The sequence below is a fragment of the Trichomonas vaginalis genome, chromosome II (genome assembly GCF_026262505.1).
Source record: "Trichomonas vaginalis G3 chromosome II, whole genome shotgun sequence".
NCBI classification, from domain to species: Eukaryota; Parabasalia; order Trichomonadida; family Trichomonadidae; genus Trichomonas; species Trichomonas vaginalis.
Genome location: NC_067204.1, coordinates 3,965,629 through 3,991,852, shown reverse-complemented (window position 1 = coordinate 3,991,852; position 26,224 = coordinate 3,965,629). Strand labels below are relative to the sequence as shown.

Below are 26,224 nucleotides of genomic sequence, written 5' to 3'. Positions count from 1 at the left end.
AATGTCAGTAAGTATTCTTTTAACATCCTTACTTAAACTCTTTGCTGTCTGTACACAAATGACAACTGAGATGTTAAAGTGTCTGAGCTTCTTAAGAATTCGACACATATCTTGTTCTCTGTTCTTTAACAAAGGATGAGAAGCAAAGTCATCTAAGATAAGAAGACATCTGTGAGGGTAAGTCTTCCAATCGTAAGATTGCAATTTCTTCGAAATGTATTCTATCTCTTTCTGTTTGTTTCTGAAGTGTTTCTTCTCTAATATTCTCTGCATTTCCTCATTTGGGTCTTTAAACTTCGAATTGACATACTCATTTATAGCATTGTACTTCAAAACTCTTCTTTGGTACTTCTTTATCCAATCTAACAACTCAGAGTCTTTTATACATACTAACTTAGACTTTTTTATAATATCTTTGAACAATTTACGGTTGGTCAAATTGACCAGAAGTACTACAAATAACAACTAACTCATAGAATGGGTTCTTCTCATCTAGTTCTTGTTGTTGTGCAGCCATTTTAAGATAAGTGAAAGTCTTACCCGACCCAGGTGGTGCAATTAGACCTGTTATACCATTCTGAGCAAATAAGAACTTGTCATGTATGGGTTTTATCTGAGCATTTTCTAATTTCACCTTGTTCTTCTTCAAAACATTCTCAAATTTTTTGTCAATGTCAGCAAACTTTTTTTCTAACATATTTTTAGAAAAATTAAAATTTTTATCTTTTAGAAAATGTCTAGCGATTTCGCCATCTATATTCGAGACAAGCTTTTCGACAGCAAAACATCTGTCGACCATAAAATCTTACATAGTGTAAACAAGAAAGGTGAATTTGTTCTAAAGTTCTGTTTCTGGGAATATGACAAGAACCATAAAACATTAAGCAGAGCAGTCTTAAAATTTGTCAATGACAGACTTGTTGACAGAGATGACGCCTCTTGGAGAGATGAAGTCCAACAAAACTTCTTAGAATGCAAAGAAGACACATGCACTGTTCTTGAAGATGAAATAGAAAACAGAATAGAAGAGCTATTAAAGGACAAAGAACTTTTACATAAATATGGTTCGGAGAAATTTGACATAACTCCACCAGAAAAGAAGAAGAAAGAAAAGAAAGAAAAGAAAGTAGAAAGAAGAAAGAACCTGAACCAGTTCCAGAGAAAAAGAAATTGACATGTAAAAATAAAATTTTATTTTTAGAACATTTCTGGTCAATGTCAATGTTCTCTTCCTCTTTAGGAGTAAACACTGGCTTAGACTCTAAAATCTTTTTACCCAATTTACCTTGAACTTCAACTTCTTAGACTCATAATATTCATAGTCGTCTGCTTTCTTTGGTTCATAAGGTATAACAAGTTTGTATGCTTTGCCTTCTTTAAGGTTTGAAAACCTTCTGTCAAACTTTCTTTGACTGCTAACAAACCTTCTATGTCTAAGTCTTCAAATTTCGCACCATTTTTAGTCACAATAGCAAACTTAACTGGTTCGATGTTCCAAACTTTGCTGAATGAAGACTTTTCAAAATGGTAGAAGTAAACATTCAAATATGTGAATGGGTCTAGTTCTTCTTTAAGTCCTGACATGTACTTGTTTACTGAGATGAATTTCGTCATCTTTTCTATCGGATAAAAAAATATTTTTTTTTAAATTTACTCATAAAAATTTTTCTTTGTATATACACCATTCTGAACATCTAAAAGACTTTGACATTTGCCAAGAATGTACGTTTAGACGCTGCCATATAACCATATTCTTGACAATATTGTTTATACGAATCGTACAATGACCTTTCATCTAATGACACAAAGTCAGTTTCATCTAATGAACAGTTCATATACACTCTTGTTTGCTTCTAACAATGTTTGTCTCTCTTCGGTATGTGGAATTTGTCTTGGATTGAACTTAGAAATATCTAATGTCATGAAATATGAGAACAAGTGGTTGTAAAAGTCAGATGTCAAAGTTTCTGCTAAGTCGTCAAAATATTCTGTATCTTGCATATGAAATCTGACGTTCTGACAACTACATATCTTCTGTCAGAACTTTCTAACTTCATCGGAACAGCATTGTTTTGAAACCATAATGAAATTTGAACATTTTTCACAAACTCTTTTGGTCTTATATTTTCTTTCAACAACTCCAACTTTGTCTGTTATAAGACTCTTCAAAGCATCTGAGTTCAAAACTTTTGTTGTATCTATACTTTGAAGTTCATTGCAAACTATAAGTTTCATATTCTCAATTGAAGAGTTAAATTTACCGCAGATGTTTTCTATGTTTGTCATATTCGGGTTCGAATAGCCCTCTAACAGTTTGCATAAGATATCTGTAAAGAACGTGTTCTTACCTGTTCCTTGTTTTCCAATTATAATGAGAGCAGTTTCATTTTTAGCACTTGGATGTTGTAAGATGTTTGCAAACCAACATAAGATATACTCATAGACTCTTTCGTTTCCATTGCATATAATTTCTTTGACATGGTCTAACCAAGCTTCTATAATATTTTCTTTCCATTCTACTTGTTCATATTTATATCCAGTGAAGATAGAATAGAAGTTTGGAGATGGTGTATAAAACTTTATACCACGAACTGAAAAATCTTCTAACTTTGACAATAAGATATCCCAAGCATCTAACATCTTCATGCCAACTTGTACGACTTTTATTTTCTTAAGTTTCTGTCTACATTCTTGTTCTGAAACTATTGTTGCTCTTGGTTTGTTAAAGACAACATCACATTCTTTCATGACATAACATTCTGGGGCAGAGTCGACATAAATGACTAAACGTTTCAAATTCTCGACTGCTTTGTTATAGTCTCGAAATGGACACATATTTCTGAATGCTTGGAAGTCATAAAAATCTGAAACATCTATTCTGTACATTTTTATAAAAATAAAAAAAATATTTTTTTTATTCTTGAGCTATTTGTTGCATTTGTTGTTCTTGAGCTATTTGTTGTTGAAGTTGTTCTTGTAATACAATACTTTCACCAGTTGCATCTTCCAATTCGAAACTTTCTGCCGTCATTGACAAATACATAGGACATAAAAGTTTTACAGGAACAAAGTTTGCGTCAACTAAGGTTAAGTTTATGTTTGCTAAAGTGTTTGAGTTTACTAAAGCTGAAAACTCTGCATTCGAATGAACAATAGGCAAACCAGCAGAGAAAGTGTTGTTTATACGCATAAGTATCTTTTGGTCATAGTAGTTTCTGTCGACATTCGAATAGCACTTTGAACCTAAGTTTGAAACAATATATAAAATAGGTGTACTTAAAGTCAATGGAATAGACATTCCTTGTATGACACCTTTTCCTGTTATAGGAAACTGTTGGTAGTAAAAACCAGATATAAGTTTTGTATTATAGCTCATATCGTTTAGAGTAAACTCAGTCGGACATCCAAACATAATGAAACCTGCTCTAGTTGCAGCACATGTTACACTCGTCCTTAAAGTATTAAATAAGTCAACAAAAACCTGTTGGTGGTATATCTGAGTAAGTATCTTCAAAGGAGTATTTTTTTACCATCACAACAACAAAGTCTTCTGGTGTCAAAAGAGCAAAACAGGCTTTAGTCGTCATTGTGTTTAAAGTTAGTTTACAATATCGTCCTTGAGGACTTGTAAGTTTGTTGTTATAGAATTATATGACTCGGGGTTTTTAGTCGTAATAGATAATAAACCACTATGTCTTCTGCCATTTTACTTAGCAAATAACTTTAATGAAATTTGTGGTCGTCAAATATTTTTATAACGTCTGGGAAACTATATTTTAAGTTCAACGTTTCACCTCCTTTCATAACGTATATCTTGTCAATGACATTATATGAAACACCACAGCAACTAACGTCGGGTTCTATTTCTTTGATGTTTATATCGTCTGCCTCTGTCAAAAGTTTCAATAGTTCTTTCAAAACTTCATGAGGTGCAATGACATATGAGTTCACTTTTACAGGGTTTGTTCGACCAAGTTTAACATTATACCTAAAGCTTGACAAATCTTCTCCTGAGTTTGAAGTTTGTCTTTCAGTTGTTGGTAGTCGTTTCGAATATCTGCAACAGAACTTAAGTCTCTGCTAACTTCAGGGTATGTTGGTTGTTCTTTTATAGGAACTATTGTTATACCATCTTGGTCTTCGTATGGTTTCCCCACTTCAACATCTCTGTCTTTGACATTGACAACAACACTTTGACTGTTTGTTTGAGTTGGTGAATTTAACTTCACATCTGCCACCGCCATTAAACCTTTTGAAACACTTACGCTTCTATTTTTCGGAAATGACATTTTACTTAGAATAAAAATATGGACGTATTCGAGTATCTCTTCGAATTGAAGCAAAACAAAGTTTACACACACAAACAATACAAATACATTGACAGAATAGTTCTTTATACAAACAATGGAAAATGTTATAGAATAGCAGTCTTTGCTGAACCAAAATATTTTCATAAAGCAAAGAAAGTTGGTATAACTGAAATGGTGAAAGTTCTTGACGTTGACAAAAATATAACAACAAAACTTACAGATATTTCTAAAGGTAAGTTTATAATACAATATTATGTCAAAACTGGCGTACTGTCAATATTTGACGGAGAGAAGTCAGTTCAAGAACAACTTACTGACCTGCTGCCAAAATCTGCTCGATGGAAGCTGTCGTTATGCCAATCTGAGGAGCCCCAGCAGGTTTCATCGAACGAATCTTCAAAAGAGCATCTTCCGTGAAAAGTGCTATTGGTTTTGTAAACTTCTTTGCTCTCAGTTCATCTGGACCGTCTCTGTCACCAGTATATTGTATTTGTACAGTACCAACAGTTGAAATACCACCCATAAAGTCTTCTGAGTCAGCAAATGGAATGCCAAGCCAAAAGTTTGAACGGTCTCCATTTGTATATTGAGTTTTTTGACTTCCTGTATGGGTCCATACTTTCACATATGGCATAATAGAACTTTGCATTTCAGGGTTAATGGTTGTTGTGAAGTTGTTGTTAAAGTTCATAGCATCTAATGTCAAGTTGTATGACCTCATATCCTCAACTGTAGAATATTCTTCTCTTGGATAATATTTACCATCTATGTTTATATGATATTTAATACCAGGGTTGTAGAAACAAGAATAGTCATTTATAGTTCGTCTGAACAGTACAAACATAGTATCTGCATGTTTCATTGCAGTTGTTAAAGCAATATCTGTTCTTGCACCTGGGTCAGCACTTTGGTTTCCAACTTCACCTGCAAAGTCTTTGACAGATATTTGGTGTATAGGGAACATAAGTGGAACTGCAATATATTTGGCAGCTAAAGCATTTGAAATATCTGGGTCCAACATATAGACTGCAAGTCTGCTTTCTATTCTCTTGCATTCAAATTTTTCGCATGTAAACTTAACTGGGTCCCAAGCAGTTCCAGCAGCATTGAAATAATAGTTTACTTCATTGTTGAAGTTTGAGAAACCAAAGTCTAAGTCAACTTTGTCTTTGCAAAATTCGGCGAATGACGTTTGATTTGTTCCCTTTACGTCTGTAATAGTGAATGGGTCTTGTGTTGGTGCAATGACTAAGTTATTTTTGCTTGGAGTAAGTTCAATAGAAATTTTTCCTGCCCAGTTTGGCAAGTATCTTAAAAACCTGAAGATGAGGAAAGATGACAAAGGAACTCTAAGTTTCAGTTTTACTTTGGTTACTGCTGCTGCAGTTTGTCCAGAAAGGTTAACATAAACTCCTGGAACGTTAGGGTCAAGTCTTCTTATTTTCTCAATAGTTGCATACTGGTCTGTTTGTTCTCTAGCTTGTGGTTGTACTGAGTTTCTCAAAGCGAACCATTCATAGTTTGCCCATGTTACTGTTTGAACTAAGTCAGAGTTAGAATATATCTTATATCCCATGAAAACTTCTGGAGCATATTGGTATCCGACATAGAAAATTCCATTGCAACCTTTCTTGTCAGACAACTTGGCAGAAGGTTTTATTTCAATGTCTTGTTCCACGTATAAGAATGAGTTGTCAATAGAAATAATGTGAAACCTGTCGCATGCAATATCTACTGTTGTTGAAGAACCTTCTCCAAACTCACCTACGTTTCCATAAGAAACAGCAGTTGTATATTCGTAAGTTCCAGGAACTATTTCTGACCTTCTAATGGCATTGTCGCATTCGTTATACCATTCGGAAACATTTCCATTCATAGCATCCAAAACTGTTGGCGTTATATTCTGAGCGGCGTACATTTCATATGGGTAAAAATATAGAATAGTTGGATTTATGTGTCATAATAGAACCCACGTGGACCAAGCTTTACTTTCTTCCTGGCTGAGTTTTTAACTCTTCTTTTCCTTCATTGCCACTACTTTCACTAGATGAAGTTACTTCTTCACTACTTTCACTTTGTTCTACTCTTCTCTTCTTCTTTGGTGTCGCTTTTGGTAACTTGCCCTCTGCTTCAAGTTGTTGCATCTTTGCCTCATGTTCACCTAGTATGTTGTAAATTTTCCATGTCCTTTTTGCCTTTGGGCTCTGGTCGCCCATCTCAGGTAACCTATATCCTAGAAAGAGTTTGTCATAGTTTGTATTTGAGTCTTCGCGTATTGTTTGCATGACTCTTTCCTGAGTTTCCGGTTCAAGCTCTTCAAACAGAGCTTGTCCATATGGAATAAGCTCGTTTCCAAATATATGTTTTTGTAGCCATTCTGGTTTTCTTTCCATGTTACCAACAATATCTTTTGTGAATGGGAAAGCTTTTACCCAATGTTTCAGTCTTGCGTCATTTATTTCTGTAGTTGGTTTTATTTTGTCAAGGAACATGTTTTTCAATACTAACATTTCATTTGGTACTGTCCATTTGAGTTTTCTTAAATATTCATCCCTTCTCGGTTCATTGTCTGCAAAGTAAGTTTTTATGACATTTTGCAAACTTTCGTTTGCAAGGTCATGTACAATAGGTTCTCTTCCTTCGCTCTCCCTAACTTTCTTTCTAAACTCTTCACCAAATATACCATCTTTATGGTTCTGTGTAGTTCTTTGAGATAAATGTTTTAGAACGTCAGGTGTTATATTTCCATCAGCCATGTTCATTTCATACTGGTCCAAAATATCTGCATGTTTCATATCTTTCAATGGCATTAAAGCCGCGCTGAAAATACCAGCTATATCTGGTTCACCATTGACTTCCATTGCGTCTACAACTTCTTGGAATTGTGGTTGTAAGTTTATGAACCACCTATCCGGGTTAGCTTTATGACCCCATCTCATTGTAGTTCCATAGTCTGCAGAAACAAAAGTAGGTTTGTTTCCATATTGGTTAGGTTCTGAATGAACTTTAAACAATGTTTCATTTCTATATGTTTTGTTGAAATTTAACCTTTTATTTTCACCGAGTTCAGCCAAAGATTGAACGTTATATGGTCGTAAGTAAAAAGGGTTATTGTATTTGCGTACATTTTCTTTCAGTACTTCCATTCTATGCTGAATATTTTCATCTGGTGTTGGAGTCTTTTGTATGTCGGCAAACATTTTTCGATATTCTTCTACTATGTCAGCCGAATTTTTTTTAGACTCTTGGAAAGATTCCATATTCACCTCATACTCTTGTTGAGGGTCAAGATTTTTCGGCTGTTCCAAATCTTCATCTAGTTCTGTGAAGTTAGTTTCCAAAGGAGGGACTTGTTCGTTTCCTTCAGGCTCTTCTAGCTGTTGTTGCTGAACTATTTCTTCCATGTCTGGTTGTATCTGAACTTCTTCCTGTGGAGTTTCTTGTACCTCATCTGCTGGCATTTCATATATTCCGAGACCGTTTTCAACAAGTTCCCTATTTAAGTCATCCGCATTCATAAGCCTTTGTTCTTTCGTTCCGTCTCTATTTTTTACGCGTTTCATGAAGATAGTTGAATCATCATTTATCTCTGACACCAAATATCTCGGAGTAAATTCGTTCATGTCATTTGGATGATATGCTATTAAATCATATCCCTTAGCGAGCTTGTATTTTCCAGGTTTGAAATTATATCCCATTTGGTGCTGAACCATAAAGCTAAATAGGTTCGGGTCAGTATTTCCTTCCTTGAACTTTCTAATAGCTTCTTTATATCTGTCACTAAAGTCAAGAGTATCTGGGTAACCATAGTCTTCTTTAAGCATTTTTAAGAATTCTTGGTTTCCTTGTTCTCTACTTCTTTTATGTCCTTGCTCTGTTTGTGGTTGTTGTTGCTGTGCTGGTTGTGGAGGTGGTTGTTGTGCAGGGTTTTGAACTGTTGGTTGCTGTGCTGGTTGTGGAGGTGGTTGTTGTGCTGGTTGTTGTTGTTGTGCTGGTTGTTGTGTTGGTTGTTGTGTTGGTTTTGGTGCATGCCTGTGTCTGTGTCCATGTGACGATGTAAATGTTTTAGGTAGTCCTGGTGCAGGTGCTTCTCTTGGAGGGTTTGGTGGTATATAAGTTCCACCAGCTAGTATATAAGTTCCACCAGCTGGTATATAAGTTCCACCAGCTGGCACATATGTTCCATCTGCAGCATAATGTCCTACCTGACTTTTCGTTTTTAAGAAAGCATTTACTAGGTCTGTTTTGGTCTGTTGTAACTCTTTTTCTTGACTTTCCACAACAGTTGCTCTAACGGCGTCATAGGCACTTTGAACTGCCTGTCTCGTTGCTGCATCTGTTATTTTCGTCATATTTTGTGCTACTTCTCTTAACTCTTTGTCGAAACCTTCAGACTTCAGTTTCTTTCCAGATGAGAAGTCGTTCACTAGTTTCACCTTACTATGAAGAGCTTCGAAGGCGTTCTTAAAGTCAGCATTTGTTAAAGCTTCATTTGAACTGTCTTCATCCGCTTGTATTTTTGTCCTTATTGACCCTATAAGTTGGGCTGCTTTAGCGTTGGCTTGGGCATCTAACCAGTCATTGTTAGCTTTTATATATTCTGCGCTTTTCATTGCCTTTTGCATGGCTGCGTCGTTATTTTTACTTTCTTGTGCTAAGTTTTCATACTGTACGGTTTGGTTTTGCAACTGTAAAAGTTTTTCTGCCTTTACATTTGCTTCAACTTCTTTTTTATACTCATCGCTATCCATATATGTCTTCAGGGCTTTTTGTTTTATTTCTTCATCTTTCAGTACTTTATATTGAGTAGTATGGTTTTTCAAATTTATAACATCTTGTTCCATTTTTGCTACTTCTGCTGCTTTTTCTGACACTTTTTTCGCATATTCCTCTGTACTTAGTTCTTTCAGTTGTTCTTCTTTCTTCTTTTTCTCTACGTTTAACTCATTGAGTTTCTTTGTGTGTCTGTCATATTCTAGTTTCTTTTCGTTTTCACTTATTTGCTTCTGTATGTCTATGTTTGACTTTTTGACATCTGATATTTGATTTTTGAGTGAACTCAAATTCATTTGACTTTGAGGGTTATAGGCTGTTCCGTCTGCAGCTCCACCATAGCCTGCCATTTTCGCTAAAAGTGCCGCTCTTAAACCTCCACTCTGTGCACCAAAAACTCGGTTTAAAAGCATAGGATTGCTTGACATTTGTTGCAACATAGTGGGGTCATTCAGCATTTGTTGTTGCAACTGTTGTTGTGGTGTCAGTTTTACTATTGGATGTTTCAATGCTCTCTTCCTCTTACGTATATTCTTACGTAGCTTACGTGGCATTTTAAGTGAAGTAAAAAACAGTTTTTGACAGATGTTTATATGACACTATTTGTTCAGCACAAAAAACTACTCGGTCAACGTGTTGTTAGTTTTGTAAAATAACGGTCCTATCTCATTCTATAAGGGGAAAAAGGCTTCTCAAAGTATACTTCCTTGGAACGCCCGTAACTTTTCCTGTAGCGACGATAGACCCTTACTTGTCCGGACAAAGTTATACTAAACATCTTCAGGGCTAGAGGGCACGAAGTGCCTGGAGGCCCCACTACCCTTTTTTTTTTTTTTTTTTTTTTTTAGATCGATAGCAATTCATATTGTTGCATGCTAAGTTCGGTCAACGATAGAAATTGAGTGGAAATTAATCGTCGAGGAAGTACGATTATGTAAAGTAAAAAAATGTTGTGGGATTTTTAATATTATATATTATTTTATAATAAAATTTTTTGAGTCATTTTAAGAAGCACATATATTTTTAAAATTAAATAGTTTTTCAATTTTTTTGAAGGAATTGAGATACTTCCCACGACAATAAAATTGAGAGGTTTACATTATGACTGATCTTAGCATGCAACAATATATCTTTTGAATTTGCTAATTGTGGTGATGGTGTTGTAAACAGAAATTCATCAAAAGTGACACCTCAGAAAAGCTAAAATATTGAATTTTTGGAACTTTTGATAGAGCACGTTTTTAAATATTAATTAAAGTAAATGTATATTTTGTAAAGATTCTTTTTAATAAAAAAAAAATAAAATTTTGAAGAAGAACACAAAATCTTCTGAAAAATAATATCACATAAACTCATATTATTTTCTAATATATAACTATTTTATATAAAAATCAAATTCAATGATCTTAAAAGCGAAGGATAAACCTCAAAATTTACGAATATAATGAGTGGTAATATAATGCTTATCTATCATAAAACCATATGAAATATTCCCACTCATTATATTCGTAAATTTTGAGGTTTATCCTTCGCTTTTAAGATCATTGAATTTGATTTTTATATAAAATAGTTATATATTAGAAAATAATATGAGTTTATGTGATATTCTTTTTCAGAAGATTTCATTCTATATGCCTATGAAAAGTACTCTCAAAACTAACTTTTCCCTAATTATAATTAAATCTAGAATATTGTATTATGCTTAGTATTATTTCATTTTTCTCATTCAATTTAGAATTTACAAATGTCAAAAAATTGAGAGCTGTCACTTTTGATGAATTTCTGTTTATTACAATGGTACTATTATTATTAATTTTTTATTTTTATTTTTATTTTTTTTTATTTTTTATTTTTTATTTTTTTTTGATAATATACTATTTAGATTTATACATTCATTCAATATTATGAAATAAATATTTCTAAATTGATCTGATTAATTTTTCATTAAAGTTTATATTATCACCAAATAAATTTTCGAACCCTTAGAGTCATAGTTCAATGGTAAGAGTCATAGTATAATCGTCAAGTCCATTGGTTCGAATCAAAGGGATTTTCACACTTTTTTCTTTTTTAAAATTTCAGAGGTTTATTTTTAAGGTTCTCGCTGGCGACCCCCCGTTCGTCGAAAAAAAATTGATTTTTGCTGGCGACCCCCCAATCACCAATTTTTTTTTCGACGAACGTGGGGGGTCGCCAGCGAGAACCCTTAAAAAAAAACATAATCCCAAAAAGGTGACATTTTGGGTGTATCGTCTATCCCAGGGATAGAAAAATGACTTCACCTTGGATTTATATTCCTGAGGATTTTGGAAAAAAGTTTTTACATGAACATGTGTATATTATATGAAGTATATTGATAAGGTAAAAATCAAATTTTATTGCATATTCATCGAGAAAATAAACTAACGAATCCCTCAAAATTGAGAGGGTAATCCTCCTCCTCTCAAATAAACGTACATACGGGTGCACCCTTAACTGTATTACCAAAGTATTGAAACCAACTGAACCTTTTTGCATTTTTCATACTTGAGATTGCATTGTAATTATATGCATCATCACAATGCAATCTCATAAATTTATCTTTTTAGCATTGAAGCCCGATGATAATGATAATTTTGTCACTTTTCCTGACGAAAAGAATTCAAAAAAAAACTTTCGCCTTCATTGGTTCATTATATGGTTCAAATTGATAGGTTATACTAAAACTAGATAGGATTGACTAGTGTAGGTGAAACTTTCAGGGAGGATACAATGGATGACATATAACAACTTTGCTTTCAAACTTTCCCATCATGAAATAGACTATTTTTCCTGTGTTATATATATAAAGACCATTAATAAGTGGATAAATAGTTTAATTATTGCCTGTTTCTGCATACTTTCATATATTTCATATGAATATTATCATTTTCTATAGGGGAAACCGGTTACAAAGGAATATTTCACTCTAATAGTCACATTAATCAATAGTTTTTAGATGTAACTTAAGCATCGTCTTATATTTCCCATAGTATTTGCATTCGTCAGGATATAAAAAAATTGAGAAGTAAATTCAATACCTAAAAAATTGAACAAAAAACGATGCCTATTTACAATTATATTTGCATATTAGTAGTATATCTTAATTTCAGTTAAATTTTTCATAAAAAATCAAAATGTCATTTGATCATATCAGATTATTCACAATCATGTAAATAATGCATTCATAAATTGAAATCAATTCAATCAAATTTTGCAAATTTTTGCAACTGTTTACTTTTTTTATAAAAAGTTTCCTTCAATTTTTTGTTAGGGTTTCCTCAATATTTATAAATGGATTTGCGAGTGGGCCAAAAATACAGCTTAAAGAAAAAAGTTGGCGGTGGCTCATTCGGTGAAATTTACTATGCAGAGAATGTTGACAACAATGAGAAAGTCGCTGTCAAATTGGAAGCAGTTTATACAAGACCTTCACAAATTGCTAACGAGAAAAAGCTATATACATTGATGGCAGGAGGAGCTGGCATTCCTAAAGTATATTGGTCCGGCAGAGAAGGTGATTATAATGTTTTGGTCATGGAATTACTTGGAGATTCTCTCGAAGACTGCTTTAACAAATGCAAAAGGAAGCTATCTCTTAAAACTGTTCTGATGATAACTCTTCAATTACTTTCCAGAATCGAATATATCCATTCAAAAGGCTATTTACATCGTGATATTAAACCAGAAAACTTCTTGGTAGGTTTGAGAAACAATGCAAATGTTATCTACGCAATAGATTTCGGCATATCCTCGAGATATATTGATTTCAAAACCCACCAACATATCGAATATCGCGAGGGACGCCCGATGACAGGTACAGCTCGCTATGCATCAATCAATACACATATCGGAATCGAACCCTCAAGGAGAGATGACTTAGAAGCCATTGCTTATATGATAATTTATTTACTTAAAGGATCTTTGCCATGGCAGAACGTAAAAGCTGCAACTAAGAAAGATAAATATGATGCTATTCTTCAGAAAAAGCTTGATACTCCCTCAGATGTATTATGTGCGGGAATTCCGAGAGAATTCAAGTTTTTCTTAGATGATATTAGAAGATTAGATTTTACAGATACTCCTCATTATTCATTATATAGAGAAATCTTCAAGGACTTGTTCGTCCGAGAAGGATTTTGTTATGATGACAAATATGACTGGTGCAATCTTGCTTTACAGTCCTCATCGTCCCTTAACCATATATTGCAGGCCCCAAAACAAGTTTCGCAGCTCCAAAAGAGCGCAATTGATATTATTAGTGATAACTCTAGAAATAAGAACGTTCGAAGAGTCAAAATGTCACAATATATCTCAACTCCTGCCGTAAAGCCTGCTACTCGTATTCAAACTCTTATATAAACTTTTGTTTTTTATTGTATGATGCAAATTCGAATAATTCTTTGTCACTTTTTTAATTTAGCTGAAAAAGATGAATAAATTTATGGCATTTGGAGCGTATTCATTTCCTTCCAAACCGAAGTCTATTGCTTCGTGTTGGATAACATTGGAAAATAACTGGCTTTTTATTTCAAAATCTCCAGAACCGCCATGTCTTTTCGCTTCTCCAATAGATTTTGATATTGTAACATCAGCAGAAGAACTTATAGAATCTCAAAATTCGATTTTACTTGTTTCAACATCTGATATCGGTCAAATTTCCGTAATAATTTGTATGCCAAGTAGATATGAAACACTAGCATTGATTTCAAGACTTGTGTCCCTTACAAAGCAATATAAGATTGAAATTAAGAAACCTCTTCAATATTCCGAAATGTCAATTGAAACAATTAGTACATCTTGGATGAAATCCAATAAGCAAAGATTACTCTTCAATAAAAATGGATTTGCAATCAGTCGTGATAGAGAAATTGCAAAGGTTATTAATATGTCAAAAATCCAAACAGTAAGCCTTACTCCTGATGGAACATACTTACTTATTAGGACAAATATTGATTCAGAAGATACAAAGGTAGGTCCATTTCAGCTTCAACAAGTAAAAGACATCATTACACTATTTTTGAACCTCAGAAGATCCAGTCCAAGTTCTTAATCAGGCGATTGTTTTTGTTTTGTTTATAATAAAGTGTATAATATCATAATAATAATTGATTCAATATTTTTTCACAAATTGAAAGAATTCCTCATAATATATAATTTACTTCACATGATATATTATGTTGGTGATCGAATGTAAGGAATCTGATAAATTTTAGGTGGGCATAATTTCCCACCAACCCCAAATCTACAAAATTTTAAAAAGTGCGAAAGAGGAAAATGATTGTTATGATATAGACATTCAAATTCTAGAAAATAAGAGGAAAATCAATTGAACAAAATTTGAGTACGTTTGTAAACTCAAAATATTCGTTATTTCAGAATGTTTCGCGCAATTCCCGAAGTGAGCCGCATTTGCTCAATGCAAGAGCGCTCAAGGCAATACAAGCTTCATCTTGAAGCCCTTCAAAAGATTAAGAATCAAAACGCTATCAAACGCGCGGCTTCTGCTCAGAATAAATTACTTAACAAACCATTAAGGCCTGTTTCACTTCACGGCAAGGCACAAAGAGAAGAGCAACAGAGAATTACATATGAGAACGAAAAAATGTATCATGCCATTGTTTACAGAACATCATACATCAATCGTGCAGATTTCTTTGAGCATGAACGTGATCACGAGCATCAGGTTTGGAGAATGACCCATAATGGCGTTGGCTCATACGGCTTCTCAGATCCAAATGCTAAGAAGAAACGCCAGGATGATTACAAATTCAGCAAAACAGAACCACAGACAACAAAGGATTCACCATCGACAAAGTCACCACAAAAGTCAAAGGAAGATGAAAACAAGGAGGAGAACCAGAACGAAAACTCTACATCTCTTCGCGCTGAAGTTGAGAAAAAACTTGAGCCAATGGATGACAAGGAACAGAACCAGGGAAATAACCAGACTAATATTAGCCAAGGCATGAAGCCACAGGAGAACAAACCTCAAGAAAAGAAGGATAAACAAGGAAATTCATTAAGTCTCAAAGCCGAAGTCAAGGATGAAGTCGATGATGTCGAAGAAGCTGTTGTTAAAGATGAACCCGCCCCAGCTAACCAGTAAGGTGCTTATATATATTTATTCGTTGATTTTTTTATTTAATAAAATTTTAATTCTGTAAATGGATCAATTAAATAACAATGATTTAAAAAGTATTCCAGTAGCATAACATCTTCCCCGATGAACTTTGCAATTTAAGATAGGATTGATAAAAAAGACAATAATATTTTTGGCTTGAAACTAGAAATAGTTTGAAAATCATATTGGCATTCCAATATGTGTACATAATTTTAGTAATAACTATTCATTTTTTGTTTCAACAGAAATTATGGAGTTGCAACTGTTCTCGGATATGTCATCTGAGTATGAGGATTCGAGAACAAATGCAACAAATGCCATATTAGAGGCAATGAAGGATCCTGGATATCTAAATTTTTTACTAAATCTACTTGACCAGATTAAAACAGAGCAAAATCACATAATAGTAACCAATGTTTTATATGTGATATACAAGATGCTTGGTACCCATAAGTATTCGTATGAAAGCCTTCAATTATTATCTGATCATCTCTTTGATCTACTTCTGGAAATCAATTACGAACAAATTAGATTTTTGAATCGATGCTTATCAAAAATATTCATACCCCATCCTTTATTAGTCAATCGTTATCTTCCAATCGTAATAAATGAAATTATTAAGCATGAAACCATTGAAAAAACAGTAATTTCATTATGCTTTGCATCTACATTCATTGAATATTCCAATAAAAAAGATTTTAACTTAGAAGCTTACTCAAATACGTTAATTCCACAATTTGTTGAAATAATGAACAATATTTTTACAGAAACAGGCGATGGACCACTTAGTTTTGTATTCATAGATATGATTGATTATATATTTAGTATTTTATCAATTTTATTAGAAAAAGTAGACTCAGCATGCCTAAATGAATGTACATTACAGCTTATACAGATTGTTCCACAACTTCTTGCATCTCCAGATCTAAGAGAACAAATGATTCAGCTAAGAAAACATTTATTGACTGTTTATGAGTACAGTAAAGGGATTGTTCACATTCTGATCAATAATTATGGTAATCCTGACCAAGTAAGTTCCACAAAAAGAGAGTTTTCCGCATTTATTAAAGAAGATTATTCAATTTCAATAATAAATAGCCTTATACAGCTATATGAACAAGCTTCTGATAATTCTGATATCGTAACATCCATTATTCCCATATTTAAAACCATGATTAACCGTGGAATTCACTTGGAAATTTTAATTTCAGAAGAATTCATAACAAAGTTCATTTACAACGTATCAAAATTGACACAAGAAGATGTAGCTCTCATGGAACAGAATCCTCTTCAATATTATTACTTCTGTGTGAATATTAAAGAAAAATCTGGTGACAAAATCACAAGAGGATGCATATACTACTTGTTAAAGGCAATGTACAATGAGCAGCCACGAATAATTGATTATATTATTGAGCATTTCGCTGAAGGATGTGAAGATGAGTCAATTTTGGAATCAAAGCTATTTTTGTTATCTATTTGTTCTCAATTTGTAAAATTTGATGAATCTGTTGTTGATCCGATCATCAAATCCATTGATTATTCGAATAATATTTATATTCGGTTGCAATTTCTTAATTTTCTATCAAGAATTGCTGAAAATAGTTCTGTTGGATCAATAGAAACACATTCTTTTATTATTGACCTCAGTTGCCAAGTAATTTTAACAGATCCAAGCGAATTAGGCCGATTCGCTGGTTGTCTTCTATTGTTGGCATCACATGATGATAAATCATTCAATGTGGCCCAACATTATGACGTTATGGAGATAATTCAGACATCTTTGACTCTTCTTGAAACATTTAACCACAAAAAACTTCAACAAGTCATTTCTTTAGTGGCTACATCGTATCCAAATAATGTTATTGACTCGTCAGTTGATTTAATTTCAACAATGATGAAGTTATGGGAAGAATACGCTTCTCAAATGACAGAAGAGTCAGATCCATCATCAAACGGAAGTGAATTATTGGTCTCTGTAGCTGCAATCATCGATTCGTTACCTATAGACACGTTTAAAAACGAATCTGAAAATATTATTGATTTTATTTTGAATTCACTGTTGAATTATCGCAATTCTATGAGTGAAATGCAACTTTGCTGCATACTCACATCACTCAAAAACAAATTAACTGAAGTTCCAATGACAATTTACAATATTTTTGATGTTCTCAACCAAATCACTGAAAATGAAGAAGGACAATATGATTTAATTGAAAAAAGTCTTGGTCTCATTATCTGTTTGATCAAAGATTTCAATAATTTCGTTGCATCAGAAAAAATGCAAGTTTTTATTGAATTTATTGACAATGTAATACAACAAACAGATTTAGGACTATTTTTGGCATCAATTCCTTTTGTTTTGGCTTTCTTGGTCCAAAAAATGGAACAAAATTCTTCTGTTTTTGAAATTGTTCAGAGATCTTTTATGTTTTTGAATGATGACACAGAGATATCAGTATTCTCAACAAGCGTAATGCTTCTTGCATCAGGAATTTTAATAAATGAAGATGAAATTTGCCAAAATGTGAATGACGAAGTAATTGAAGCAATTTTGAGGAGATTAAGGAATATTTCAAAATGCGATAATCGAACTATTAAATATACAGTGATTGTTCTCACTTCTTTAGGAAAACAGAGAAATTCTGAAGAATTAATCAATTCTGCTATGTTTTTATTAGATAAAAAGAATAATAAAGCTTACATAGAGAGTAGTAGTGATGAATATGAAGAAGATATCTGTTTATTCGATGAAGGAGATATTGATGAACACGCAATACCAGATTATGAATTACCGTTTGATTCATTGAATGCTACAGCTTATTATAATGCCAAAATTGGCAGTCAAACTAACTAAAAGAGATATTTGTATTGTTATTAAAAATAAACATGAATTTATACCATGATTAACTAATCAGTTTATAGTATTTTGATAAGTTCAATAGAATTAATCTAGTAAACATATATAGAATGATGCTTATGGACTATTTGTTCAAATACACAATTTATTTAATGTAAATACAGCTTATTTTTTCATGATCTAATATAAATTCATTATAGATTCAATATGCTAATCAATATTATATGCCAATAACAGAAATCGATTAAAAATTTTCATTTATTTCAAAATTTATCTGTTTATGAAATCATAAATTTCATGAATAACTCATGTAGAACACCGTTTTAGAAGTAGTTAAAACATATTATGATAGTCGTTATGCCGTATGACATATATTCATCACTAAATTTAATCACAAAATCTTTTGAAAGAAGTTCAAATTATGGTTTAAAATTTTTGTTTACTAGAAACACAAACAATTACAGATATATCAAAAATCAGGACAAAAATTTCAATGTGAAGTGAACTGATTCCAAAATTTTTTGTATGCTGCCGATTCCTGCCGTATCTGGGATCAGCCATCTGATGATGACTCCACGGCAAAAGGCACGTACAACGATACCGATGAAGCAGGCACGGTCTGTTCTTCCAACTCCAAACATAATTCCTCAAATATCAATGCAAAAACCTCAAATTTCACCGATGTTACAGCAAACAGAACCTCAAAAAGCACAACAGCAGGAAATAGACCCTGCAATGTTTAAGAAAAGATTCCCAAGACCAGTAACACCAGCACGAGAAATCGATTTACCGGAACCAGGTTTATTCAGCGATGCTGTGAGCGGGTCGTACGGGATTCGATGCGTATGTGGCAGACAAGTAGATAACGGATTCATGATCCAATGCGAAAACTGCAATTACTGGCTGCATGGATTGTGCATGAACATAGCAAGGAGCGTTCCTAACGAGAAGTTCCTATGCCCGTTCTGCAAGAACAAGCCAATAAGATGCAGATGCGGTAATTCTAAGAAATACGATGAGCCAATCATCCAATGCGTGAAATGCAAGTATTGGGTACATAAATCATGCGCTGATCTGGGGTACGGAAGGAACCCGCCGCATTTTATATGCTCGTTCTGCGGTGGTGGACAGCTTTCTGTGCCTTATTATCGATTACCTGAAAATCAGTTTCGAGATTTTACGGTTTTGATACAGGCAAACTACGCGGAAATGGTAGCGAAAATTCCTAAGGGTAAATTCCGTAACTTTATTTTGGCAGATTTAAATAAAGGAGAATTGCATTTCAATGAGACAATTGCGCGCTACTTTAATGCATTTGCATCATCCCTGTTCGAAGAAGATGAAGCTTTTTGGAGTCTGTTGACGTCAACTTTAACAGATATCCTTCGTATTGAAAAAAAAGTTCTTTTCAAGGCGATTGATAATCTTGCTATGCAGCTCCTGTACGAGAAGGTTCCAGAAGCCCGCCCTTCTTTGTTCGTAGCCTTTAATACCTTCAAAACAAGCGAAAGAGCTCAAATGTTGTTGGATAAGATGTCGATTCCTAAATACGATCAGCCATTGCACCCCGTTCAGCTTCTTTTCGCAAATGGCCGTATTACACCAGCAACTCCTTTAGCAGATGGTCAATTTATATGTGAAGTTCCCGGTTTTTTGTGTCACTTTTTTGAAGCGAATTCAGAAAACGGAATCAAAGCAACATACGTGAGTGTTCCCGATAGTGACTTTGTGATAGATACAGATCGTACGAGCTTTTCTATTAGCCAACATATCAGAAGATCTTTTCATTACAATTGTCACCCGAAATTAGTCAAAGTTAAAGGAACTGTCCGCGCTTTACTATTTGCGCATCACGTACAAGGTCCAATGGCACATGAAAAGTCAAGAAAATACGGAGCTCTCGTTAAAGATGAAGAATTATTGCTTCCATTCGATAGCGACCTTCCTTGGCCGACTCCTTCCGATGAATGGGCCGATAGACAACCAGATAAGGACACAAAGAGAAACACAAGAAGAAGAAAAGACGCAAAAGTGGATTTATCCAAGAATACTTTACTTTCTGTCTTCTACAGCAGCCGGGATATCGAAATACCTCTCAAAGTAATATCTGAGAAGGATATGAAAGAGAAAAAGGAAGAAGATTTGATTAAAACTTCTTCAAGAATTTTAACAAGAAGACAAGTTCATATGCATGATATGGAGGAAAAATGAACTTGATATACCTTCTCAATTTTTTTGTTTGCTATAGAATTTATTATTATTTTTTTGTTTATTAAATATTTGTTCGGATTTTTATGATTTAAATAACTTTTTACGCAATTTCTAATCTGGGGTTTCGTTGGTTCCATTTTATAACAGTTTAATTTTAAAATTATTTTTTTAAAATTTGAAATATTCTTAATTAAATAATCAATATTAGTTTTAAATTGAAACGTATTTATGTGTTCAGGTTCATCCGCCCATTGTCTCAATGTCATTCAAAATTCGACTCAATTTTTTGTAAAAATTCAGTATTTATTATTTTTTACAAGATAAATCTGCTCCCTTATGTCCAGTTTCTACATCTGGACTTTTCAGGCAATTAAATAAAAAGTGATCACCATTTTTGTGAAGACTTTTTGAAAATAATAATTATTTCTTCTCAATTCATTTCGGGGATCACTTATTTCATTTTACAAAGTATTTTCTAATATGGTAACAATGCAATATTATTATATAAAAAAGGAGACAGGCTCCTGATTGAGATAAACTATTCAAAATTCGAGTACTCTTCAAAATTTCACGGATTGATTCTCCACTTCACTTTTCATAAATAATGCTACTTGCATTAGAGCTCTTCAGAGGGCAGACAATCTCTGGCTTGCTTGGCAAATCAGAATCTTCTGTTAAGGCTTCTGATTTCCATTATGATGTTTCACAGTACAATGGCACAAAACAATTCATCGATTGCTCAGTAGATTCAAACATTTACTTCGATAATATCGCTTATGATAAGATATATTTGAACATGAAAAAGATTACATTCTCCCTCAATGAAGAATCACACTGCGAATTCACTGTCAATTATACTCAAGTTAATACATTTTTCACATTTTCAGCAAATCTCACAAAGGTAAATATCTATAACGTTGCTGGTTACCGTCATCATCTTATTAGCCGTGCAACATTCAACGGAAGATCAGATCTCGAAATGAACTTCCCACTTTCTGTTTCAAAGCAGGCATCTGGACCAAATATTGTTGCAAAGAATGGTTTCAAGCTTTCCACAGAATCTAACATTAACATGTTCAACATTGTTCAGGGTTCTGATAATTCGAAATATCATTATCATGCCTCACGCAAAGCCCAATTGAAGGAGATCAGAACAACATCATCCACGCTTATCTCAGGCGAAGGAATTGATGTTGAAGGCATCTATGGCACTGATAGTGTTTCGGCAGTTACATCAACAGCAGAATATGTTCATGCCAAGGAATTTTATGGACAATCAGGTGTTGTCGACTTCTCTGGAAACTTCTCATTTGATCACATGACATTGAACCATTCAAAGTTAACATTCACAAACCTTGAGGCAATCAATGCTTTTGGTTCAATTCATTCCGCTATCAAAGCAAGAAAGCTCAAGAGCAAGGATATTCAGTTCCAATTAGACATTGATAACATGGATGATCTTGCAGAAGGAACTTATGATGTCATATACGCTCCAGACATTAATTGCGAAAATGTTCAGTTGTCAACAAGTATCCATTATATTGGATTCCCATTCCTCTATGGTAACTTCTATGGTGAAAAAATGTGCACCTCGAATAAGATAACAATCAAGATCACAAAGCATGAACCACAAACTGATTTCTGCATTACAAAGGATCAGAACAAATGCCCAGAAAATACAGTTTTACTCAATTCTTCAAGTGATATCACTACAATCAGTAACAGAGTTAACCATGCTGTCAGTGTTTTCAAGATTTGGTGTTTCAAGGATTATACAGAAGATATCACAATCGATATGAACTTCACAACAGCTGTTGAATTCGATGGTGATAAAGAGACAGTTTATCTTTCTGATGACTCCATTTCAAATCTCAATGTCGTTGTTTCAAGAGGCTTGAATGTCCACTACAACGGAAATCTTACTAAGACATCTATCATGATTCTTAGATGCTACAATGCTGGAATTAACCAGAAGCTTGCTGACTTATGCAATGGACAAAATATATTCCAGTTATGGTCATTAAGAGCCGATCTTTCTGCTCTTCCAAAAGATAAAAATAGCAAGGCACTTGTCGAATTGCATTTCCCAGATTCAATGGTTGTAGATAGTAACACATACAATGCACAGAATGCTGGTGCAAAGGAATGCTATGCTGCAATGATCTTCATTGAACCAATCAACCTTGAGTCTACAGTCGTTTCTGATTCTCCAGTTACAGTTACCGCTTCATATCCAAATTGCACAACAGTTTCAATTAAAGCTCCGTCAGCAACAACAAACGGATTTGCAAATGTTAAAGTCGAACTTACAGGAGATGAACACTCATTAAAACTCGACGAAACAGCTAGTAATATCAACATCAGCTTCTCAGGAAAATTAAAATCTTTGATTGCATCTGCTAATTCAATTATTAATTTGACTCCAGGAAATAATGCAAAAATCGAAAACATTGAAGTTTTGAACAACATCACAATTACATCATCAGGAAATATCACATGCGATACCTACCATGTTGATTACCAAGCAATTCATATGCTTCCAAAGGAAATTAAAGTTAACAACCTTATTTTGGAGGAAGGATCTGCAACAATTGCTATGTACAATCAGATCTCCAACTTGAATTACAGCTACATCCCATCTGATTTAGCAATTTTGGTTGCCAATCACACAACAATCGAAAACATGACAATCAATTGCAATCTTGAGAAAGATGACCTTGTCCCTAATAATTTCGAAGATGTCGAAGATATGATCATTGTCACAGAGGCTGATTCTATTGAAAACATTGCCTTCACATCAAAGAATCAATTCTATAATGATCAGGTTGATTATTCAATATCATCTCGTAATCTCTACATCATTAAGAAGGGCAGTAACACAAAGTTGATTACTATCCTCGCAATTGCAGGTGGTGTTGGCGTTGCATTAGTCGCAATCATCGTCGGCGTTTGCATCTATAAGAAGAAGAATGAGTCAAACAAGCTTAACTCAACTCCACTCATTACTACAGAATAAAAATATCTCTTATGCCCATAAAATAAATGCGCATTTTTTCCCCTATTGAATAATAAAAAAGATGACATAATGCGAGTATATTCAAAATAATAGGGTACTTGCAGTTTATAATATGAAAGAAATGCTAGACACTCTTGAAAACCTACTAAAGCTGGGTTTGTAAGATAGAGAATGTACAGATAAGCAATACATCAATGAATAGTTTATATAAAAGCATTCAATTCCAATCAAACATTGGTATTTTGATCCTTTTAATATCAACGAGTAAGTCTATTAACGAGATTTTGAAAGAAAATAAAGTTATTACACATAATTTATAAAAACATAATAAAAAATGTGAGCAATTATGTAGAACTGAAAATCCATACAATTTTATGTTAAAAAGGAGGATAATAGGCAAAAGAAAATAATGAATCAAATCAAAACTTATGCTGGTGGTTTTTCTTGTGCAGCTGCTTCAGCTGGAGCCTCTTCCTTAGCTGCTGGTTCCTCTGGCTTTGCCTCTTCTGGCTTCTTTTCTTCTGGAGCTGGAGTTTCTTCTTTCTTTTCTTCTTCTTCTGTAACTTCAACAATCTTTGGTCCCTCATTCTTAGCTTCCTCTTCATTCTGCTCTTCTTCAACCAATTCTTCTTCTTCCTCAAGGTCGGCTCCTTGTGCTTTTGCAGAAGCAAGGATATCTTTGAGCTTAGAAACAATAGCTTGCTGAGCTTGTACGTACTTTCTGTATCTCTCATCGTGCTCTTCTTGTGTTTCATGGATGATATCTTGTTCAACGAGAGCGTCGTACAATTGATTTAATTTTTCGCTTGTATTGAAAAGAGAAATAACTGGAACAGCAGTGGTCTTATTATCAGCGGCTGTTTCGGAGAGGGACATAACAAGTTCTTGAATTCTGTTCATAATAATTGGAATTGGAACAAGAGCTTCTTCTGGATCTTCGTTTTGCTGCTGTGGAGGAGCTTGAAGTGTTGAAATAATTGCCTCTTGGATTTGGATAAGTTCTTGGCGCTTGGCTTCGAGTTTAGCCTCCTTTTCTTTTAATTGAGTCTTTAAACTTTTAGCACGAACTCTGGCATCATCGAACTCTGAAAGGAGTTTTTCGTTTTCAGCGAGCTTTGCCTTTAAAGCTTCGTTCTCTTTTTCTAATTGTTGTGTTTGAAGAGTTGTGTTGATAGCGAACTGGAGAGCACGGATCGATGGATTCTGCTGTGAAGCTGATCCAGTTGTCTGTGGGCGAGCTTGATCATTAGCTGTTGGAGCTGTTGCACTCATCTTTTTATTTTTAAACGGCCTTATGCGAAAAAAAGAGTTACTTTTTCAAATGATTAATATTGATTTAATCAGGTTTCTTACGGTAATCATAATTATCAATAATTTATCTACTGAAATCATTTCATACGAAATTTCATTTTGAATTTTGCCATTTCGGTTTAATATCAATTGGTCATTAAGTGTATAATATTATAGATAAAGTGTATGACAAATATGAATTCTATTTTTTAAAAAATTCCTCCTCCGGAATCATTGCAATGAAATACCAGAAATCCAGAGTGAAAGCTCTGTATTTCCATGGGACTATATTTCTTGTTATATCCATTTTATTCATTATTTATGGATATGAGCCAAAATTTGCAATGGTTCCGTTATTTTCACGTGTTGTAATGGAAGATATTTTTGATCAAAATAATACAATCAGAATAATGAACGCACTCATGAGAGAAGAAATAATAGTTTCTAATAAATGTCAAAAATGCAATCTTCATCCTTTAAGCCACAAGGATTTTTCAACTCCCCAAGATGTTGGAGTAACAACAATAATGAACTCCCCTTCTGGCACAGTTCTTTTATCAAAAAACATTAGAACAGTTTCGAATATGACTTTTATCATTCTAACTGATGATAAATCTTACAGAGGCATTGATAGAATTTCTAAAAAATACGTTGAAAGATGCGGAGCAATGATTGTTAACACAGGAAAACGCAGATTTAAAGAATTTTTCTTTGAGAGATACAAAACGAAAATAATATTATTTCATTCTTTTACTCAGCGATTTTACGCTCTCATCAACCGCATGGCATATTTTGATAGCCAAGATTTTCTTTTTCAAGATATTGTTTTTAGCGAAGACCACGAGTATTCACAAGGTCTTACACTATTTCCAGAAAGACAAAAATTAGGTGCTTTACCAGAATATGACGAAGTAGTTATGAAAACAAAAGATTCTGGTGGTATTACGCCAGAATTACTTGCAGAAAAGGGTAATATTAATGGGTGTTGTGGTGCAGGCGATCCTCATATCATTGCAACAGTTTTTGACCTTGTATTAAATGATATGAATCATTATGGGAGAATAACTGACCAATCAATGCTCACGTATTATGCATACAATGGTCACATTCCATCCCTGAACCTCCATCCAGACGCATTGTTAATGGCTGATCAAACTCCAATTAATACTTCTGTTTTTGGCCATTTTCGTGAAATTAATAAGACTAAGTCAATTAAAGGTCAATTCAAGTGGCTACATCACTTAATTTACGGACTTCCCGAAGAATTTCTTTTGAGGCTTTATGAGCATTGCCCAAGGGATAGTAATAAAGTAGTTAACTACTTCCCAGGTTTATCTGACCAGGCAATAGAGCAGCATGACAGATATCAAAAGATGAAGAAAAAATATGGATAATTTTTAATTGTTGGTAAATATGTTGTTTGTTTATAGCGCTTAATTTGATACGTTTTTTATTGAGTTTTTAAGAATAAAAATATAAATAAAATCGATATCTTTTGTATATATCCAAATGGAGATACACTATCATAGAGGACACGCCTTCCACTGTTAACAGCAATATTTATGCACTATAAAAGATGCTCTAACCATCTTTTAAGCAAAAATATCTTCATTTTATTCTTT

The 26,224-nt window shown here is 33.6% G+C and overlaps 14 protein-coding genes and 1 pseudogene across 15 annotated transcripts, besides 3 other annotated features; 7 read left to right on the top strand and 8 right to left on the bottom strand.

Annotated features, from left to right (window-relative positions):
- Nucleotides 1–9,927: part of a mobile genetic element that runs on past the window's edge.
- Nucleotides 158–697, bottom strand: TVAGG3_0482330 (annotated as a pseudogene). The gene has a single exon. A coding segment is annotated over exon 1 (540 nt).
- On the bottom strand, nucleotides 2,397–2,886 carry TVAGG3_0482320 (uncharacterized protein; the record flags this gene model as incomplete). The annotated part of the gene is made up of 1 exon (XM_051235886.1): nucleotides 2,397–2,886. A coding segment is annotated over one exon (490 nt), but the record flags the coding sequence as incomplete, so codon positions are not given.
- TVAGG3_0482310 (uncharacterized protein) lies at nucleotides 2,915–3,298 on the bottom strand (the record flags this gene model as incomplete). Its single annotated transcript, XM_051235885.1, has 1 exon — nucleotides 2,915–3,298. One exon carries the CDS (start codon nucleotides 3,296–3,298, stop codon nucleotides 2,915–2,917), a length of 384 nt encoding a protein of 127 aa, XP_051093709.1.
- TVAGG3_0482300 (protein of unknown function, DUF4106 family) lies at nucleotides 5,153–5,886 on the bottom strand (the record flags this gene model as incomplete). The annotated part of the gene is made up of 1 exon (XM_051235884.1): nucleotides 5,153–5,886. A coding segment is annotated over one exon (734 nt), but the record flags the coding sequence as incomplete, so codon positions are not given.
- Nucleotides 6,633–7,510, bottom strand: TVAGG3_0482290 (protein of unknown function, DUF4106 family; the record flags this gene model as incomplete). The annotated part of the gene is made up of 1 exon (XM_051235883.1): nucleotides 6,633–7,510. A coding segment is annotated over one exon (878 nt), but the record flags the coding sequence as incomplete, so codon positions are not given.
- On the bottom strand, nucleotides 7,528–8,023 carry TVAGG3_0482280 (protein of unknown function, DUF4106 family; the record flags this gene model as incomplete). Its single annotated transcript, XM_051235882.1, has 1 exon — nucleotides 7,528–8,023. A coding segment is annotated over one exon (496 nt), but the record flags the coding sequence as incomplete, so codon positions are not given.
- Nucleotides 8,092–9,637, bottom strand: TVAGG3_0482270 (kinase-related family; the record flags this gene model as incomplete). Its single annotated transcript, XM_001305782.1, has 1 exon — nucleotides 8,092–9,637. A coding segment is annotated over one exon (1,546 nt), but the record flags the coding sequence as incomplete, so codon positions are not given.
- A 314-nt stretch (nucleotides 9,928–10,241) lies between the features above and the next one.
- Nucleotides 10,242–10,279: a mobile genetic element.
- Nucleotides 10,280–10,838: 559 nt separating this feature from the next.
- Nucleotides 10,839–10,875: a mobile genetic element.
- A 1,520-nt stretch (nucleotides 10,876–12,395) lies between these two features.
- TVAGG3_0482220 (STKc CK1 domain-containing protein) lies at nucleotides 12,396–13,463 on the top strand (the record flags this gene model as incomplete). Its single annotated transcript, XM_001305783.1, has 1 exon — nucleotides 12,396–13,463. One exon carries the CDS (start codon nucleotides 12,396–12,398, stop codon nucleotides 13,461–13,463), a length of 1,068 nt encoding a protein of 355 aa, XP_001305784.1.
- An 82-nt stretch (nucleotides 13,464–13,545) lies between these two features.
- Nucleotides 13,546–14,154, top strand: TVAGG3_0482230 (uncharacterized protein; the record flags this gene model as incomplete). The annotated part of the gene is made up of 1 exon (XM_001305784.1): nucleotides 13,546–14,154. One exon carries the CDS (start codon nucleotides 13,546–13,548, stop codon nucleotides 14,152–14,154), a length of 609 nt encoding a protein of 202 aa, XP_001305785.1.
- A 305-nt stretch (nucleotides 14,155–14,459) lies between these two features.
- On the top strand, nucleotides 14,460–15,268 carry TVAGG3_0482210 (uncharacterized protein; the record flags this gene model as incomplete). Its single annotated transcript, XM_001305785.1, has 1 exon — nucleotides 14,482–15,210. One exon carries the CDS (start codon nucleotides 14,482–14,484, stop codon nucleotides 15,208–15,210), a length of 729 nt encoding a protein of 242 aa, XP_001305786.1.
- Nucleotides 15,269–15,327: 59 nt separating this feature from the next.
- On the top strand, nucleotides 15,328–18,309 carry TVAGG3_0482200 (armadillo (ARM) repeat-containing protein family; the record flags this gene model as incomplete). Its single annotated transcript, XM_001305786.1, has 1 exon — nucleotides 15,476–18,082. One exon carries the CDS (start codon nucleotides 15,476–15,478, stop codon nucleotides 18,080–18,082), a length of 2,607 nt encoding a protein of 868 aa, XP_001305787.1.
- A 301-nt stretch (nucleotides 18,310–18,610) lies between these two features.
- On the top strand, nucleotides 18,611–20,373 carry TVAGG3_0482190 (chromosome organization; the record flags this gene model as incomplete). The annotated part of the gene is made up of 1 exon (XM_001305787.2): nucleotides 18,611–20,296. One exon carries the CDS (start codon nucleotides 18,611–18,613, stop codon nucleotides 20,294–20,296), a length of 1,686 nt encoding a protein of 561 aa, XP_001305788.2.
- Nucleotides 20,374–20,888: 515 nt separating this feature from the next.
- On the top strand, nucleotides 20,889–23,506 carry TVAGG3_0482180 (uncharacterized protein; the record flags this gene model as incomplete). Its single annotated transcript, XM_001305789.2, has 1 exon — nucleotides 20,901–23,312. The coding sequence occupies one exon, from the start codon at nucleotides 20,901–20,903 to the stop codon at nucleotides 23,310–23,312; it is 2,412 nt and encodes an 803-aa protein (XP_001305790.1).
- A 146-nt stretch (nucleotides 23,507–23,652) lies between these two features.
- Nucleotides 23,653–24,588, bottom strand: TVAGG3_0482170 (uncharacterized protein; the record flags this gene model as incomplete). The annotated part of the gene is made up of 1 exon (XM_001305790.2): nucleotides 23,739–24,584. One exon carries the CDS (start codon nucleotides 24,582–24,584, stop codon nucleotides 23,739–23,741), a length of 846 nt encoding a protein of 281 aa, XP_001305791.1.
- A 220-nt stretch (nucleotides 24,589–24,808) lies between these two features.
- On the top strand, nucleotides 24,809–26,121 carry TVAGG3_0482160 (uncharacterized protein; the record flags this gene model as incomplete). Its single annotated transcript, XM_001305791.1, has 1 exon — nucleotides 24,947–25,996. The coding sequence occupies one exon, from the start codon at nucleotides 24,947–24,949 to the stop codon at nucleotides 25,994–25,996; it is 1,050 nt and encodes a 349-aa protein (XP_001305792.1).
- Nucleotides 26,122–26,224: the final 103 nt, after the last annotated feature.